A 20684-nucleotide genomic window follows, 5' to 3' on the forward strand; every position below is an offset into this window, starting at 1 on the left:
GTCAGCTACAAGAGGAGAACAGAGGTTTGCGCGGACAAAAGAGAAAGCTGGAAGCATCCCTTGCAGATGAACAGGCGAAAAGGCTAAAGGTAGAAGAGAAACTCGAACAAGTGCTTAACAAAGCAGAAAAGGACGAAAAAAAATACGAAAAAAAATTTAAGATTCTAGCGCGTAAAATTGCGAAACTGCAGAGAGACGGAAAGAGAGGGCCGGCCAAAAAGAAAAAATTTACCGATTATACGAAACAGCATCAGTCATGTCTTCGACAACAGATGAAGGAAAACTGTCAGGCAACATTATCCTTCCTTGGATTGTACGATTTTATTGCCACAAAAGTAGAAGTTTTCAATGGCGAAACTCAACAGTACGAGACATTTTCCTTAATTGATGAAAACGAGCTGCCACTAAAGGACAAGGACTCAACGGAGCTGACAGATGAAAATTTGGATGAAATTAATATGTGGATCTACATTAAAGATAAATTTAACATTTCTAATGAGGCTTGGCATGAGCTGGCTATGAAAACCAAACAGATGCCAAACAGCTATAAGCTGGAGAAGAAATTGAAAGAACTTAATGCAAAATGGAATCTTCAACCTACACCTGGCCAAGCCGAGGGAGTCCAGTTAAGTTTTAAAGAAAGTTTAGAGGAACAAGTAATCAGGCTTCAGGGGAAAGGAGTTTTGAACATTAACACTAAAATCAAAGTTAAAATTAGTGGGGATGGGACCAACATTGGGAAAAGGCTCAAAATTTTTAATTTAACTTACACAATATTAAATGAAAGAGATATTGCAATGAGTGAAAAAGGCAACTATATTCTTGCCATAATCAAAACTACTGAAAGCTATGATAATTTAAAGGCAACCCTTGCAGATCTTAATGATGAAATGCAGAATCTAAAGCAAATATGTGTGGGTGATTATAAATGTGACATTGAATACTTTTTGGGAGGGGACTGGAAGTTCTTAGCTTGTGTGTGTGGTTTGGGTGCAGCAAATCAGGACTATGCCTGTATTTGGTGCAAATGTCCTAGGAATGAAAGGTTTGACTGCAGCAAGAAGTGGTCCCTCACAGACAGGTCCCTTGGTGCAAGATCATGTGAAGAAATAACTGCCAATGCAAAATCTAAAAAGTTCAATTGTAAATCAGTGCCTTTATTTTCTTTTATTCCCATTGATCATGTCATAATTGACACACTTCACTTATTTTTGAGGATTTCTGACAACTTGATTGAGCTTCTCATACAGCAACTTCGCAGGGAAGATGCAATAGATAAAGTGAAAACTTTCCCTAGTGGGTTTACAAGGGAGAAATATAAACATATGGCTGGATATGAAAAGTTTCTGAAGGACATTGGAATTTCCTTTGACTGGAGAGTAAATAAAGACTCTAAAAAATTAGAATATAGAGACCTTACCGGACCAGAAAAGTTGCTTGTTATGCAAAGCATAAATTTCCAATCACTCCTTCCCAACTTTAAGGAAACTAAAGAAATGGAAAAACTATGGGCCAGTTTTATGGAAATTATTGGAGACCTGAAGCTTGAGTTTACAACTGATGATGCTATTACTCAGTTAACAAATAAGATCAACTCATGGTTTGATAAGTTTCTATGTTTGTATCAAGCCAAAGATGTTACCCCTTACATGCATGCACTATATGCTCATGTGCCTGAATTCTTAAGACTCTATGAAAATATATCCTATTTTACACAACAAGGAATGGAAAAATATAATGATATATCATCCAAACATTATTTTAGATCCTCAAATCATAGGGGAATTTCTGCTTTAAAATAGATTCTTTTGAAGAAAAATAGAATACAGCTCCTAGAAGCAGCAGGCATGGAAAGAATAAAGAAAAGTTATAAGTGTGGAAATTGTGAAGGTCTTGGTCACACCATAAAGACATGCTCAGCTAACTGTAAAGAATGCCAGACTGCAGTTTGTTGTGCACATCTTATCAAAGTTGATGGAAGATGGACACAGAGATGTACTTTGTAAATTCCTTTCTAGTGACTGTAACTTTGAGGGCTAGGCTTCCTAGTTGACATGTTAAAAATTTATCTTATAACAGCCTTGATTACAGTAAATATAAATAAATGTAATATCCATGTGTAGTTAAGATATTCAAAAACTCTTTTAGAATTTAGTATGAACAAATATTTTCATTCCCTCAATCTCAATAATTAACTGACAATGATTATAAACTGATAATAAAATATATCAAAACAATAACTGTAGTTGTGTGATTGCATTTAACTCAGTCTTTAATTTAGCAGTCATCCCTTGTTAGGTACTGGTGTCTATTTCCATCTCCACAAACAAAAGTAAAAACAAGTTGACGGTCATCTTCAATTTCTGACCTCACATACTTGCCCCCTATGAGCTTGTATTCTATTATAGGGTTCCTTTCTGTAATCCAAAATCTCACTGCCCCTTCTGTCACAAAAGCATAATCACTATTTTCGTTTAAAATCCGTTCATCCCATTTGACTCCCAAAAAGCTGTCTAGGTCGTGATTACAAATCCGATAGACTTGCTTGTTTCTTTCCCTTTTTGCACGAGCAGCAGTGGCAATACTCACTTCAAAGACCTCCTCCACAGAAATTTCAATCCTGATTTCTGGATCGTCCTTCCTTCCAGAGTATAGCTTTCGCTTCACTTCCCGATACAAGCGGTCTTGGAAGAGATGCAAACGATCGTCTATGGATTCCATGGATGGTTTACATTTATGTTCCAACCGCATAATAGGAAATTTATCACCATCATATGGCCTCCATTCGTCAAACTTATCACTAAATCCGTTACAATGTATTTTTACTCGCTTGCCTTCTTTGTCGACCTCTTTCGACTCCATTTCGTAAAGGCGATTGTCCTTTTGACGCTTTGGTATTCTGCCCTCGTCAGCTACAGCTTTTAACGGGTTTACTTCGTTGATTAATCGCTTCGGCGCTTTGATTTCTCTTTTTACTCTGGCCGCCATGTTTGTTTTTATCGTTTGCGCATAAAACTTTTGGTCATTCGCGCATGCGAAATATGTCCGCGAGAGTCTGGATGCAAGTCAAAGCAAATGTTAACCCTTCTATGAAATGACTTTGATATGGTTAAATAAAGTTACTTACTTACTTGCCCTAACATGCCTTAACTGGTTACTGTCATGTATGCTATCACGAAAATACCATAAGCATCATGGGATGTAATAAACCACAAGGTTGAATTCAATATGGCTGTGTTATCATACAGTACATAACATGGTGTCAGGAGTGGGATTAGAATTTCTCCAAAATACAATGTTAACACAGCACTAAATGACAACAGAGATTTGCTAAACTCTTCAACAGACGAAAGCGACGACATGGAAAGAAACTCTACTCCAAAGATGGATTGGACGAGCAAGGATCTGCCAACCATGTGGAAAGAATTCAAGCAGCATTGTGACTTCACATTTGGAGGACCTCCAAAGCGTAAAAGATTGACAACTTAACCAGCAGCAATATCATCTGTCATCTGAAGAGTCAATTTGCTCGGCATGGGATACCTGATGAGCTTATCAGTGACAATGGGCCCCAATATGCCAGTTCAGCATTTCTGATTTCAGTAAGAGTTATGGTTTTGTCCATACTACATCAAGTCCTCACTTCCCTCAAGCAAATGGCGAAGCTGAAAGGGCAGTTCAGACCATCAAAAATCTCCTCAAGAAAGCACAAGATCCTTACAAGGCATTGCTGAACTACAGAAACACTCCTTTGGATGGTATAAACCTATCACCTGCTCAGCTACTCATGGGTATAAGATTAAAAACTTTCCTACCAACAATGGTTGATTTGCTTAAACCCCCACGATCACAAGCAATTCAGCAACACTTTCAAAAGAGAAAGGAGAGAGAGAAGTCCTATTATGACCAACACAGTAGAAAAGAGTTGCCCCCTTAAATCCAGGTAGCAAGGTGCCCATGCACCATGAGAATGAATGGATCAAAGCTACTGTCGTAAACAAGCATCGCACACCAAGGTCGTACATAATTCAGACACCTAATAGTAAAGTCTACCGAAGAAATCAACGTCATCTTCAAACAAGAGTTTCACAACTAAAGAACAAAGAGACTGATGCAGCACATATCGCACAACCTGAGAAAGCCACTCTTCTTACTCCAACGGGTATTCAAAGCAAACCTTGTGGACCAGGGGCAACTACAGATCATGGTCCACCAGCAGAAATTCGTACCCGGTCAGGTCGTCAAGCAACCCAAACACCTGAAAGACTATAAGCTGTGACTTTTGTTACAAACTTTAAGTGAACGATCTTACTTTTTGATTAACCATTCTTTATTTTATTGCATGCAGTTGTTTACAGTTTGTCACATTAGTTTCAGTGTTTATTTCAAAAAGAAAAAAAAAAAAAGGGACATGTCATGTATGCTATCATGAAAATACCATAAGCATCATGGGATGCAATAAACCACGAGGTTGAATTAAATATGGCTGTGTTATCATACAGTACATGACAGTTACCACTTCTGCAAGATATCCAAATTATTGCTTTGGTGGTTCAGATTAATTCTACTAATATGGATTGTATTGAGTTAATATTTCATTCCATCAGAAGAACATCAACCGGCAAACATCTCTATTACACAGAAAACTTCAAATGCTCAAGAAATACCTGCTTTGCTTGCCAATGTTGATTACATAGTACACAACGTTATTCAGTTGACATTTCAGGGTTGTTAAATATTGTTACATTTGAAGTTAATAAAAAATTGCCAAGTGTCAGACATACAAAACTATTTTTAACTTTGTCCATTTTTGTCCCACTAAAATTACTCAATTTTCAATTATCTCTCTTATGTTTCTGTTGGAGGCACAGCAGCCTTATGGTTAGTGCCCTTGACTCCAGATCGAACAGTATGGGTTTGAGCCCTGGCTGGTAACATTCTGTTATGTTCTTGAGCAAAACACTATTCTCTCAGGGTCTCTCCCCCTCCCCCTCTAGGGTAATAAATGCATACCAGCATAAAAACACTGGGGAGTAACCCTGCACTAAACTTGTATCCCATCCACGGGGAGTGGAAATGAGTTGCCACAAAGCTCTCCACAACGTCTCACACGCTGAGAAAATTATCAACAAACAATAGTAACAATAGACCATAGCCCTGAAACAATAGAGCTTCGTGTTAACAAGATCCAATGAAATTAGAGGTTCTAGAGAGCTTTATGACAACGGGTAGAAATACTCCTCGTCGCTTCATGCTAAAGAAACCCAAGATGAGCCCTCGCCTGATGGGTAACTTGGCTCCTGTGTAAACTTTACCTTTTACCTTACATTTCTAAACATTTTCTTTTTTCACGTAAAACAACAAGTGAATTTCAGTCAATAAAAAAGCAGACTCCAGGTGACCACAGTAAATTTCTACCACGATAGGTCAGCCTATCAAAATGAAGAGATTTTTACTCAATTATTTCCATCCATGATAGCCACATGCAGTCCCAGACTGCCTATTTTTCACATTCTGATTGTGGTCTGCAACAGATATACCTGTTTGGCTTTGCACCCTAACTGAATTCTGTCACCAGATTGGGTATTTCACACCCATCCTATATGAACATTTGACCACCATTACAAAAACCATCAAAAAAGTTAAGTTAATTACCTCCTCCTTGAGGAGATTACAATGCGAAACCCTGTGTCTTGAAAAGTTTGCACGTGCTAATAATAAATTTTTCCTGTTTCGGTATATATAGCAGTTGATTAAGTAAGCTCTTATTTCTTGTTGCTAACATTGATCTGTAGAATGTCAAAGGAAGTATTAACCGGCATCGTGTAATCGAACCTTCACAAACAATCATGCAATTAATCAAATAGTCACTAGTAAAACCGCATGCATAGATTAACATTATGATTGTCCGACATAATAGGAAATTAGTGGCCACAAATCATTGAGGAATGTGTAAAACAAAACTGTAACTTTGTCAAGTTAGCTTAAATTATCTTACCACTCCAGACTTGCTTAGCTGGGTGCAAATATCCGTAGCTAAAAAAACATAGCATTTTTGTAAATCAAAAAAGATGGGATTGAGATAGGTCGTAGAACAGAATGTGTAATGTTGGATTGTGAAGAATAAAGCCAAGTTAACTGAAAGTATACAGTCCCACAACCAGCGTGTGCAGGGTTTCCTTTTAACTTAAGTGAGAAATTCTGCAAAACCCTGTTTACAACCCCGTTCACCAGAAAATCTAATGAGTGATAAGTAATGAGTGGTTGTGCTTGTTGGAAGTATGGATAATTATTTTCCCGCGTAGATGGTCCTCATAAATATAGTTAATGTACCCCTCTGTTTTTCTGTGGTTAAAATCAGTTCAAATGACTTGTACTTGAATTAATCATAAACTAAGATTAACCTTCAATTCAGTTTAGAAGTTAATATCTGCAAAGTTTTCGGTCAGGAATCTCAAAGCACAAAAGAAGAGACACCTGCCTCGACTGTTGAAAAGGAAATTCGAGAAAAAAGAATCCTCTAAGTACGGATGAGGATTCCATTAACGTATAATTTCTTCGAATAGTTTAAAACGCTCCCGTTTCACTCGACACTGGGAAATATTCCTGCGACAAGAGAAGTAAATAGCCATTTTTCGCAAGCAAGAGGTGACTAAGTAATCTTACCCCTGGCTGTAGATTGAGAATAATTCTTGATTTATAAAAAAAACAGCAAAGATAATTGATTACTAGGGGAAATTTACTCGGAAACCTACGATCGGCGAGAACGACAAGACATCGAAAACACATGACATTTCACCTTGAATTCAAGACAATATCAGTCTGTAAACAACATCAAGCTGTTTCGGCTGACAATATGAACCCCTGTCATGTATTTAGCGGACGACTCACCGAGCATTTATCCTGCTTTTGCGCTTGGGTTCAAAGGCAGCGAAGACTGTCAAATACAGTGTTAAATGCCAACCTCGTGTTGAAATTTTCTCTTGGAATGAACGATCGTGTGGTATCTCTAGCTTTCTGGTCAGACCTAGAAGAGAAAAAATTGGCTTGTTAGAGCTACATTCTCTCAGATTAAATAAAATATGCTCGAAAGACATTACCTAAAACGCAGCATAGACTCAAATTATTGGTGAGATGGATTACATGGAAATGTAATTGCAAGTCGCAATTTAGAACTGTAAGCCAATCAGCTGTCGCCCTGCAAAAGAGGCTGACTTGAGCGGGTACTTCAAATAGGCTAATTTCGGATTGTTCGTGCGAGAAAGTCTGGTAACTAATTATGAGTACCAAGTCGAGGCAGAGCTTACGCGCTTATTTTGAAAGCAGAGTGGCGAAGTTTTGTGATGTCTTGGTGTGTAAAAGCAACTCTCAAAAGGGCCGAACCTCAATTTTTTCGAGTTTCAAGGCGAATTGAGACTGAGAAAGAAATGGATTGCCTTCTGCCGTTGCTCTGATAAGGAGTTCACGTCCATCAAGAACTTGTATATCTGCTCCGAACACTTGGAGACAAAACAAATGATTTGGTTTGTCTTCACGATTCGTGAAGAAACATTCTAGAATTAACAAGTTAGCAGAAGGGACGGTTCCAACAGAATTTAATCAGTATACAGTCCCTAGCAATCCTAGTCAACGTGAAAAGAAGATTAAATGAGCGGAGAAAACGAAATTCGACCGAAGTCAGCAAAGAATTATATCCCCCCAAAATTTGGCGGGTGTTGACTGAGCGAAATTGGGATGTCAGGAAAAATCGCGACCAGATAAGTAGATAAAAGCAATTGAACCACTAATCTTTATGGAATGTCTACATTTTCTCGTAAACTGCGATCAGTAAATTAAGAGGAACAAATGTAAGAACACGCGTGTTGACTAAAAAACGAAGAGAAACCTATGCTACACAATAAACAGCTATGATAAAACGAGCCTAATCAGCTAAATAAAAAGGTAAAGTCTGTAATTGAGCTAAGGATGAACATGTTCCTTAATGTTCCTTGTCTAGAGTAAAGGAGAGTAAGACCTTTAGGATTGTCAACTGGAATAACATTGTAAATTATGAAAAGTTGTCCGTTTGTGCATTTTCAAGACTTTTGTTGACAAGTTGACAGTTTATGCGTTTTCAGGACTTGATGAATCGAGTCAAAATACCAAAAACAACAAAGAAGATCCCTAAATGACAGTACTTTGGTCCACACCACATTTAGCATTCATTGCTCGAATTCTCTTCAACTAATCAATAGATTACCAGGCCCAAAGTTAGGTTTATAGTGTACTGTACAATTATATTAAACGATAATCGCCACAGGAATAAAATCTAATTAGTAAAACCTTACATTAGTCATTTCGTGTGGCTGTCATACAAAACAAGGCGGTGGATTTTATTCCTATGATGCAAACTTGCGCTCTCTGATGTGATGAGTTAGTAACGGGATATGACGTATTACTGTAACATAAAGGTATGATTACAGCCTGATCCTTTCTCTCAGTGCTGCATGCAAGTTTGCTATTGCACACACAACGTCGTGGTTTGTAAGTACTCTGAAACGAATCTATGCAGTAGTTGACTGCTTATGATTTAATTTTCGCTAGTCTTGTCACATAATTAAGTTGGTGTTACCATCTAATGACCCGTATAGTCCGAAGGGGCTTGCAATGTTGTTATCTGCCATCACAGAGACTTTGTTCTTCATCTGCAGTTCTCTCGATTTCTTTTCTGTAAATTATTGATCAGATTAAAATCATCTGGCAAAACGCCAACTTTGGTCCGAACGCATTAGTTTTGGGAAAGAAATAGAACAGTCTACATTGTGTGAGGCAAGGACATTAAACACCGGCGGAGAACTTACACAAAGAACCGGAGCATAGCGCCTGTGATTATTCATTGTCTGTTCTTTTGATAAAAGTTACATTTTGGAACTTCAATTTTACCTTTCAAACCTCTGAGAGGAAGTGAGTTTAGCCGTTCGAATTTCTCACAACGTCCGTTTTACAAAGTATACCAAAAGCAGTAGACTTGTTCACAAGTCGCGCTTTTAAGCGCGTAGCGCGAGTGCGAGCGCGAAGAACAGAAAACCAAGCGAACGACTTTGAGAAAGTCTACAAAAGCAGATCAAACGGAAGTAATACGAATTGGATGTTTTTAATTATAAATTTTATCAAACTTGTATTGACCTGACCGTACCGCTGTTAAAGAATGCATGGGCTCTGTCACGCTATCATTGAATTTCTTTACCTCCAGACTGGAAACCTCTTGAACAGCGTACCTCGATATATAAGTTTTCTTCACCACACAAAGCGATCTCATGAGCGGCTGCTGTGTTCATAACTACCCCTTATAAACGGTAAAATAATTAATTGACGCTTAGCACTCCATACATCTTGGTGAAGAAAAAGAATTGTTAAATTAAATTGTGTCCATCCACTGCGTGTCTAATTCAGAATCCAGCGTGACAGAGGCAGTGGACTGCTTTGAAATGTGGATTTATCAATCCCCTTATACTGAGCCAAGTGCATACCCCTACCCTTATTCAGATTTTTGTCAGCATAGCCCTTATCGCATTTACGCCCACTGTACGAAAGCTCAGCGGACTTTGAAGTTTCGAAACGAGGCTATCGGGTCACACAGATAAAACTTTAAAGTAAAATCGTAGCAAACGGCTACGTTTGAAGGCATTTTTATTCATTTTCTTAAGGATACAGCATGTTCTCGTCATGGTTAGACATTAGGGACCTTAAGCATCGATGACTTTGGGTGTCACGGACGTTCGATCGTTTGCAAGAGGGGTAACCTGGGAACGACGTTGTCGCCAGCAGAGTTCGTGACATGACTGCGTTAAGCAAAACAATTACACTAATTTACAGACGTTGTCAGTCGACCGTGAAAATGTAAACACATCCTTGGCGTGCTCTCGATCTTGACGATGTCCAGTTTAAAGGAAGCTCGAGAAATGCTTTCTCTAGCATGGAGTCATCATTTTATTTCCGAAGAATTTTTGTTATTGTATGACGCTAGTTTCTCCAAAAATCCATCATTTCCTCACGCCGACTACGATCGTTTTGATCTCGATTCTATGGACGAAGCAGAGTGTTTTTAGGAGTTTCGAGTAAGAAAAATGGACATTGTTAGACTTGCTGATGCCCTTGGATTACCTGCGAGTCTGTGCTGCCACCAACGAACTAAGGCCAACCGCATAGAGAGACTGTTGCTAAAAATATTTGTATACCCATGTCGTTTGGGTGACATGATCCACGAATTTGGACGAAGTTAATTGCTAATAACAGGACAGACAAATAAAAAACTAATATAAATTTGCTTTTTATGTACTTACAAGTTTTTAAAAATAACATGATAACTGTGGGGACTCTGGTTGTCTAATCACTTAATCTTCTGTACCAAAATAAAAATAAGGGCTTGTGTTAAATAAATGCTCATTACACGGTATGGCAAAGTTCATAGAGTTTTTAATCAAAATTTTGTTTCAAAGTAATGTGCCCAGTTTTATATTAAAGCAAGTCATGTAAATTTTAAAGTTCTATACATGGCATTAATTTCTCATCAGTAATATACCTTTTGAGGATAAGTAATTACAATGTATATGCTGGTATGAATAAATTGTGTCATCAACAAATTATATAAAATGTAATACAGAAAGCATGAAGACATCACAAGCAAAAAAAAATATGTTAAGCATAAAAAATATGTAAGCAGTCAATTTCATCACACTAACAGACTCCCACTGAAGTAGATGGTGATTCTTTTGATCAATGAAGTTAATATGTACCAATCTGTTGCTTTGGTTGGGGCCGATACAATCATAGTTTAAAAAAAAAATGTTTTAAAAGAGTAGCTCAAAAGATATCCAACAATATTACAAAAATAAAGGCATGAAATATATGTTTCATGGTATAATATTGTAAATCTTCAAATAAGTGGTGCCCAAGGTACTTACTCAAATTTTGAGTTAAAACAGTAGGGTGCTTATTCAAGAGGGATCCTTTTCAGTTCACTTTAAACATGTTCACAAGCTGAATTGAAAACAACTATTAATGTTCAAATCTGGGCCAGGGAAGGGGGCAGGGTGCTTATTTCAAATTTTCGTGGATAGGAGAGTGCTCTTCTTTTTTCAATTTTTCTTTTCTAATATTGGCATAAGCATCTTATACTGTTGTTGCTGTTGAGCCATGTAGTTTTGCATTTGTAGCAACTGCTGCTGTTGTTGTTACTGGAACTGTTGTTGTTGTTGTTGTTGCTGCTGCTCCTGTTGTAACAGCAGTTGTATCAGGCTGTTATGCTGCTCGTCAAGCAATTGCTGCCTCTCAGTCTCTTTCTCCAACTGAACAGATCTTATTTCTATATCTCTCTCTTTTAGCCTGTTCTCTTCAGTTGCCTGCTCCCTCAAATAGGCCACCATTTCAGTTCCATTGGATTGCCTCTTTTTGGCCTTGTTTTGATTTTCACCATCCCCATCTGAAAGTGACCATTTCTTCGTTTCACTCAATGACTCCATGGCTTTGAGCCTGATATCCTTAGCTTGTTCTTGTTCTTTCTGTTATTTCTCTCTTGTGTTTTCATCCTCCTCGTCTCTTGACTGATCACAGGCCTCAGCTCTCTCTATGATTTCTTTGAGTACCCTGTCCAGCTTGGTTGGCTCAGGACTGATGCCACTGGCTTTTAACTATAGTGAAGTCTTTTTTTTTTAATTTTTCCACCAGGACCATATAATGATCTCTTACAGACCTCTTGTTAACTTTAAACTCTGCTCTTTTGTTGAGAATGTTGGCAATTTTCTCCCATGCCTGTGCTCTGCCCACAGTCTTCTCTTTAGCCCTGTATGGCTCAGCCTGCAAGACTTCATGGCACAGGAGAATGTCTTTCTGTTCACTCCATTCCATTTTACCACTGTTTTAAACAATGCATGAAATTTCAGCCTTTAAAAGATAACTTATACAAGTATCCAGTTAGCTTACATGAACATCATGCCCAGTTGATCTGATATGATTAAAAAATGCAGTGTTAAACTTCTCTGTAGCAAATGTAAATATAAGTCCCCCCAATTATACATTACTTCCAGTTTTCGAGCGTACACCCTATTTTTGGTAAAAATTTATATTTTTCATTCCCAAGCTGAAAATCCTTCGTTTCCCAGCGATTTTAGGCTAATTTAAATGTTCTATACAGAGGATAGTAGTACGTCAGTAAAGTAATTAATATGAATTCTACCAGTCAGCCAACAAATGGCATGGCCGGTATATAACCACCACAGTTGCAAACTGTCTTGAATTCTCCCAACCAACCTCGTGTTTAGATGAGGCTATATAAACACGGAAAAAGTGCTCTATTACTTAAGCTTAAATAATATGCTTTACGTGTAAGAGTAAGTTTAATAGCTGCAACACACATTTTATTTTCAAACCAGTTTGGGCGGTATCACGGCTACCTATATTCTTTAATTTCCGTTAATCTCAGATAGTCCTTTAGGAAAGATTACTAGAGAAAAAAGTGTGTACATTCGTACAGCTAAATGTCGCACTTTGAGCCGGGCCGGACAAAAAAGATAAACAAAATAGGAACTGCCGACTGCTTGTTGCACAAAACTAACGGACGACTTTTGATATTTATCTGTTGTAGCGGAGTTAACTTTAACCTAAGGTAAAGAATTTTTTTCTCAAAGTACGCATTACGCTAAGCTACTTGCAAGACTTCAGAGATTTTCGTCCAAAAAAAATTAAGCTGCATGACAACTAACCTCGAGGATCTGCTTCGACCAGCGTAATTTCCTCCTTCACCGGGAACTTGCAAGCTTGACATGACTACAAGTACAACAGCCGAGAAAATTCAATGTGGTTATCGGAGTGAATGACATCATATCATCTTCGAAGTACGGCAATTTTAATCTCAAATCCACCTGTATTTTTGCGTTTTCTCCAGGACGTCAAACTAAGTGATCCTGCGTTGTCGACGTGACCTTTCATCAGGGACTGACGGTGTATCCATAGCAACGGCTAACGACAGCTGAAAAATCACTTCCGGCGAACGTCCGTGACACCCAAAGTCATCGATTCTTAAGGTCCCTATTGTATTGCGTACGGGTGAAACAGTCTATTTAGTGAATCGGCAACTGACGAGATCCACAAGGTTAGGATCGAAGCCGCGGTCTTGCCAAACACGTTAAACTATCAAACTAGAGGCGAACAAAACGCACATAAAAAACCTCTCAAATAAAGAACTTACAAACGACCAGATTAATTTACTGGCAAAAGGGCTTAAATTCATTCCAACACCCGCTACAAAACAAAAACAGATCAGACAACAAATATTGTGTGACTTTGAACAGTTCACAAGGAGAATGCGTCTGATTTACATATTCCGAGGGGAGGACAAAAAAACCCATCCCTGCCACGTCAAATCTACATGGATACCACCAATACAAAAATCAGTAGCCCTTGAAAGCTATTTAGAAGAGGTTAAAAGTGACCTTTCAGAAATAGAAATTACAAAGCCAGAAGGTAATTTACTTCCGGCCGAACGCAAGGCGCTGAGGGCCTTGAAACGTGACTCTGAGTTAAACCTCAAAAAGGCCGTCAGAGGAACAATAACCGTAGTCATGAACAAACGCGACATAATTTTGCCGTTCCTTTCCGAAATGACAGCCATTCTTTCAATCTTCCTTTCGCGATGCCAGGACAATTACCACTAAGAAGTTTAACCTTTTCCTCAGCAGAAAAAAGCGCAGATTCCAGAGTTATATAGTCAGACATGGAGTGTTTCTGGTTTCTCGAGAAACGTTGACCCGATAGTCTCGTCCTGAAACTGTAAGTCCGCGGACCCTTTGCATTGCAGACACAAATGCGATAAGGGCTATTGGTATCATCAGCAAATAAGTAGAACTCCCAATTTATCAGAGCTGTTAGATATATCATTTATACAAATAAGGAATAGTACGGGTCCTAGCACCGATCCCTGTGGAACACCTGATATCACCATTTCTTTTTTGGATATGTTTTTTGGGCCAATTTGTGTTGTTTGTTGACGACCCAATAGGTACGATGCAAATCAATCTTTAATTATTCCACGTACTTCATAATAACTCGATTTTCTTAATCATGACAATATGAATGATTAACAATGTCAAAGGCTTTTTACAAGTCAATAAACACACTGCATGAGTACAACTTGTTATCCAGGCATGTTAGTTTCAGTTTCATTAATTATGTCTAGAATAGCATGCTCAGTAAACCATTTTTCACGAAAACCATATTGTGAATGATGGAGAATATTGAAATTCTCAATAAATGGCTTCAGGTGATTATACATCATCTTTCCGAAGATACGGTTAAAGATAAAGAGAAGTGATCTGGGTCTATAGTTGGAGAGGTCAGATTCATCACCATTTAACTTCGCCGTAACGTGTTGTAAATCGTTTTTTTTTTCGTTTATTTTTGTAGGCACTTCTTTATGAATGGCGGCTCTACATTTGAAGAACGTGCGGCGAAAGAATTTTGTGATTCCACCGCGCGATTTTGTGGCTGTATACATCATATGCATAATCAAGTACTTGATTGTTGATCATGCTAAGTACAGATACTGGCCTCCCAAATCGAGGAAGCATATCGCTATATCTGCACGGATAAGTCAACCTTCGCAGTAGGATGCAAAGGGCTTCCATTCCACTCGCAACGGATCTTTGGCAGCACGTAAAGCTATCTGGAATTTGGAGGACAATAGCGGGTAGTAGAAGGTCACCTTTTCTGAATCTAAATTCTGCAACACACTCTGAATCTTTCACGTCTTCGAGTGAAAACCTGCCACAATTCTCGTAAGGAAAATGTGGATTTTTTGAACTAAGTTCTTCGTATACCAGCAACAGTTCTTCGCCATTGCAATATCCATGAAAGTGGCTTAGGAGAAAGAGCTCCTGAAGTTCGTGAAAAGAAACCATGATGATAAAACTAGAGCTTTGAAACAATTTTATATATCTGTTTACGTTCGCGTTCACGTCGAGAGCAGTTTAAGTTCAAATTTTCCTGCCCGTTTATACCAGTGAACAACGGTCTCAACCTATACTTCGTGCAGACATATTCGTCGTCGTCGTCGTCGCCCTTTTCGTCGTCCTTGCTTAAGGTCCCCAGTGACTGACCTTAACGTAACACCGGTACCAAGACACATGCAAGTCGCATGATTGATTAAGACACGATTGTAAGGGAAAGATTTCAAAGTTTTTCCTCCCTGTTTCGATTGTGAGGGAAGTCGTCAAATATTTTCTTCTACTTTTCACTGTTGAATAAGATATCAAAATACAACTTTGATAGACCTTTTATAAAGATGTTCGAGTGCTTTAAAAGAAAAAGAAAAGTATAAAAAAAAGTATTGTAACATTTTTCTGGAAGTAAGCCCATGGATTAATGCGAATGAGTCCACTCCTTTCATTAATCATTATTCGGGTTTAGTAGCTCACAGCCACCTTAATTCTTTCTCGTAATACTCGTGTATAAAAAAAGCGCCTTTAGAAAAAACATTAAAGTTTCCTTTGCTTCACGAACTAATCGCGTTTCTCACAATTTACTTGGCTTGTCTGTTGAACTAATGACTAAAAACAAAATTGGCTCTTGAAGTCTTTTAACTTCTAAACTCTTATAAGGAGTACACCATACGCTGTCTTCTCTCAGATTATTGAGCTTAGAAGTCCAATAAGCTGTTTTCAGAAATGCTTTTCTATGTGCATCGATCCGAGTTGTCCTTCGCAGATGGCTAGCAATTAAATGGTTACGAGCTTTGCTAGGTCAGTTCATTCCGCCTCAGGCTCCTGAGGTGCGGGGGGCACCGGCCAATTTGCAAAATCAAATGTCACGTTATCGCCCAGGAGCATAAAGGGTGCCCATTGAGAAACTTTGTCAAAGCCGTTATGACGCATCCAATTCCTGGCCTTGCGAAGGGATTCACTGGCACTTTCACCGCGGTACAAATATTTGTAGAAACAAGTCATGAACTGCTCTGTGGCTGTGTCATTCAAGGCCCATCGTGCCGCTAACACTGAGCGGGCACCAGATCCCAAGAACGCTCGAGCGATTCCAATCACTCCCTCGGTTCTAACCTGTCCACGAGCACTGTGGCAACAACTAAGCACCACTAGTTTAGCTCGCAGCCGAGTTTTTGAAATATCCGCCATCGTCAAAAGATAATCTTCTTCATGAGGAAAAGGTGGGAGTAGGGTTGGATGCTCAGGAGAAAGAGCAATTTCTCCTCTTTCGGCATCACCATGTGCAGCAATGTGTATCAGGCTCACGGAATTGATTGCTTGGAGTACAGCATGCTTTGTCGCGGAGTTTCCAATCAAAGGCGTTACACCGAGAAGTTTTCCAATCATTTCTGCTTCCTTCCTTGCACACAGCAATGGTGTTATGGTTCTGCGCCTTTCCTTGTAGATAACAGCTCCAACCTCAGGGTCACCCACTATTAGTGCCCCTGTCTGACTGTGATAGTCTGGAGGACTGTTTTGAACACACTTGAGAGTCGTCAGAGAGGGAACCATCCGAATTCTGTATGTCTCTGATAAATACTTGCCTCCTTCGTCAGCCAAAGCTGAAAATGGTACTTGGTACATACAGGAGTCAGGGACAATAATGATTTCGGGCTCTTTTAGTAAACTGGCCACAGGAGCAATGATTATCTTGTAATACAAGTGAAGATTTGTTTTAAAATCCTTTGAATTATGGTCACGCAGGACTGCGCGGTTGTCGTACTGAAGAGGCATTAATTCGGTGTCATCCAGGGATCGATCCTCGCACTTCTCTTCAGGTGAAATGACGAGGCTCCAGAGGCTCTCTTTGAAAAACTGATCTAAATCAGGGAATAATCCGGTCTCGACGTTTGCTTTAAGGCTCACTTTCTTTTTTGTAAAGATAATAGCTCCCATTGCTTTGAGAATCCAAAACCGTACATGCTTTTGACCAACCGAAGTGTACAGGCATGCGCAGTCTGCTTCTCTTCTGATGATTTCTTGAATGCCACGCCAAGAGTGTGGATTGCCTGAGATCTTCTCTTGAAAAGAGTATCGAGCGGCCATCAAGTCGGCTAGGCCTCTTGCCCGTCTCAGCTCTTCGACGTATAGGGCTTCTTGTGACTTTCCGGAGGAAGAAAGCAACACGCTGAAAAACTTGTAGGGGAAGTTGCCGTGCTCCTCCAACATGGATATTTGAAGCTGATCATTGCCCTTAAGAGAACCTCGCAAAGTGTCGAATTTTTCAATGCTTAGAAAAAGATACCAAGAGGCTTCTTCAAGATGACATTGTGACAACTTTAACAGCGATAGACAAAAAAGGCATTGAAACTCGGCCAGGTTTTGTCCAATATCCTTGCTTAACTGGAGAGCCTTATTGTAGCATTCTTCGGCCCTATCATAGTTACCGAGGGATTGGAAGTGCAATCCTAACTCTATGTAACTGGTTGGTACTCCTTCTGTGTAACCAATTTCTAGCAAAATTGCAAGGGATTTCTCGTGATATTCTTGTGCCTTGTCATATAAACCACACTGATGTGAAATGATCCCGAGGTGTCTGTAATCTACTGCCTCACCGGTTCTATCACCGGTATCCCCTCTTATTGCCATTGCCTCCTTCAGATAGTAGTCAGCCTTTGCATACTTGCCAAGCGAGAGAAATAAAGCTGTAAGCTTTCCATAAAGAATTGCCTCTTCGTTCCTGTCCCCAATTCTCTTTATTAATCGTAAAGCATCCTCGAGATACACTTTTGCCTTGTCATATTCACCAAGAAATAGGAACAATGTCCCTAGGTCTCGGTAGGATGTTGCTTCTGTGTCCCTGTCGCCAATTTCTATTTGGATAGCGAGTGCTTTCTCGTAATATTCCAGGGCCTTGCCATATTGACCAAGCGATTGGAACAACTTTCCTAGGTTTGCGTAGCTTGTTGCTTCTCCATGCCTGTTTCCAATTTCGATTCTGATCGCGAGTGCTTTCTCTTGACATTCTTGGGACTTTTTATGCTGACCAAGCGTTCGGAACAATGCTCCGAGGTTTCCGTAGCTTCTTGCCTCTCCATTCCTGTCGCCAACTTCTATTTGGATAGCGAGTGCTTTCTCCAGATATTCTCGAGCCTTCTCGCATTGACCAAGCGATCGGAACAATGTTCCTAGATTCCAGTAGCTTGTTGCTTCACCCTTCCTGTCGCCAGTTTCTATTTTGATAGCAAGTGCTTTCTCTTGATATTCTCGGACCTTGTCATATTGACGAAGGGATTGGAACAATGCTCCTAGGTTTCCGTAGCTTGTTCCTTCTCCATTCCTGTCGCCAACTTCTATTTGGATAGCGAGTGCTTTCTCCAGATATTCTCGAGCCTTCTCGCATTGACCAAGCGATCGGAACAATGTTCCTAGATACAAGTAGCTTGTTGCTTCACCCTTCCTGTCGCCAGTTTCTATTTTGATAGCAAGTGCTTTCTCTTGATATTCTCGGGCCTTGTCATATTGACGAAGGGATTGGAACAATGCTCCTAGGTTTCCGTAGCTTGTTCCTTCTCCATTCCTGTCGCCAATTTCTATTCTGATACCGAGTGCTTTCTCCTGATGTTCTCGGGCCTTGTCATATTGACCAAGCGATTGGAACAATTGCCCTAAGTTTCCACAGCTTGCTGCTTCTCCATACCTGTCACCAATTTCTATTCTGATGGCAAGTGCCTTCTCCTGAAATTCTCGGGCCTTATCATATTGACCAAGCGAATGGAACAATGTTCCTAGGTTTCCGTAGCTTGTTGCTTCTCCATTCCTGTCACCAATTTCTATTTGGATAGTGAGTGCTTTCTCCTCATATTCTCGGGCCCTGTCATATTGACCAAGCGATTGGAACAATGCTCCTAGGTTTCCGTAGCTTGTTGCTTCTCCATCCCTATCGTTAATTTCTATTCTGATAGCGAGTGCTTTCTCCTGATATTCTCGAGCCTTGTCATATTTGACAAGCGATTGGAACAATACTCCTAGGTCTCCGTAGCTTGTTGCTTCTCCATCCCTGTCGCCAATTTCTATATTGATAACGAGTGCTTTCTCTATATATTCTCGGGCCTTGTCATATTGACCAAGCAATTGGAACAATACTCCTAGGTTTCCGTAGCCCCTTGCTTCTCCATACCTGTCGCCAATTCCTATTTGGATAGCAAGTGCTTTCGCTTGATATTCTCGGGCCCTGTCATATTGACCGACGGATCGAAACAAGATTGCTAGGTTTCCGTGGCTTTTTGCTTGTCCATCTCTGTCGCCAATTTCTATTCTGATAGCGAGTGCTTTCTCCTGATATTCTCGAGCCTTGTCATATTGACCGAGCGATTGGAACAATGTTCCTAAGTTTCCGTAGCTTGTTGCTTCTCCATTCCTGTCGCCAAATTCTATTTTGATAGCAAGTGCTTTCTCCTCATATTCTCGGGCCTTGTCATATTGACCAAGCGATTGGAACAATGCTCCCAGGTTTCCGTAGCTTGTTGCTTCTCCATTCCTGTCGCCAATTTCTATTTTGATAGCGAGTGCTTTCTCCTGATGTTCTCGGGCCTTGTCATATTGACTAAGCGATCGGAACAAAGTTCCTAGGTTTGCGTTGCTTATTGCTTCTCCATCTCTGTCGCCAATTTCTATCCGGATAGCGAGTGCTTTCTCCTGATATTCTCGGGCTTTGTCATATTGACTAAGCGATTGGAACCAAACTCCTAGGTTTGCGTAGCTTCTTCCTTCTTCATCCCTGTTGCCAATTTCTATACTGATGGCGAGTGCTTTCTCCTGATATTCTCGGGCCTTGTCATATTGACCGAGCGAGTGGAACAATGTTGTTAGGCTTGTGTAACATTGTGCCTCGCCTGGTGTGTTGCCAATCTTTTTCATGATCTTGGCTGCTGACTCATAATATTTTCTGGCTTCCATTAATTTGTTTTGAAGCCGAAGTGTTTCTGCCAGTATGATATTAAGCCATCCTTTCAAAATCGTTCCATCAGACACTTGGTTTAGGAGGATTTCCCTGAGGAATTCTTCTTTACTTGCGTAATCCTTCATATAATCATGAGCATGGAATATTGCTCTGTAAATGGTATGGAACATAGTATTTGCCCATAAACTATCTATAATCAACGCCTGATTTTTTAAAACAGTCAGACATTCCTTAAATAACTCGTTGGCTTGCGACGCACGACTTGTGTTGAAAAGGAAGCTAGCGACCACTAAACCTATGCAGATGACTTTTGTGATAGCTTCTTCTGTGCTGTTCATCTTGCTCGTCTTTTTGTCACTTTGAAAAGAAAAAGGAAAAATCAGTGAAAACTTATACATCTCAAAATTCCAAACTTGGATCGTCCATCAACGAGTAACACATCTTTGCTGTCTGTTGTAACAGAATAAAACAAGTTTTTTAATTCATGATTAGTTCACAGTAATTCACGGTAATTCATGATTAGTTCACAGTAATTAAATTCAATTATGTCGAGAGGAGCAAAGTTCTCCACTACCCCAGCCTGCTTAGGTCTGCTTACCGCTACTTTTAAGCCACCCACCCCACATCTGAAATTATGATCACCTTTTCTGGCAAAAATCTCTACAGTGTGTGTCCTTGCAATTTCACCGCTTCAAAACATCGTGGTGGAACAAGCCGGCAAACTCAACGAACTTGGCCTTCTAGCGGTTCAGTTTTTTTTTCTCCCGAGC

At 39.7% G+C, this 20684-nt stretch overlaps 1 protein-coding gene and 1 pseudogene across 2 annotated transcripts; both read right to left on the bottom strand.

The window, feature by feature from the left end:
• Window positions 1-10439: 10439 nt before the first annotated feature.
• On the bottom strand, window positions 10440-13738 carry LOC148719988 (uncharacterized; annotated as a pseudogene). Its single transcript, XR_015993340.1, has 3 exons — window positions 12900-13738; window positions 12741-12804; window positions 10440-11893 (listed from the first exon to the last, which is right to left on the bottom strand). The product of XR_015993340.1 is annotated as an uncharacterized LOC148719988 (transcript).
• A 1502-nt stretch (window positions 13739-15240) lies between these two features.
• LOC148719989 (uncharacterized) lies at window positions 15241-20261 on the bottom strand. The gene has a single exon (XM_088739133.1). It carries the CDS (start codon window positions 20250-20252, stop codon window positions 15780-15782), a length of 4473 nt encoding a protein of 1490 aa, XP_088595259.1. The 5' UTR covers window positions 20253-20261; the 3' UTR covers window positions 15241-15779.
• Window positions 20262-20684: the final 423 nt, after the last annotated feature.

This window comes from Stylophora pistillata, chromosome 11 (genome assembly GCF_964205215.1).
Source record: "Stylophora pistillata chromosome 11, jaStyPist1.2, whole genome shotgun sequence".
NCBI lineage: Eukaryota > Metazoa > Cnidaria > Anthozoa > Scleractinia > Pocilloporidae > Stylophora > Stylophora pistillata.

Coding starts and splice junctions, on each gene's coding strand:
- LOC148719989 (XM_088739133.1), bottom strand. CDS start 20,252: ATGAACAGCACAGAAGAAGCTATCACAAAAGTCATCTGCATAGGTTTA.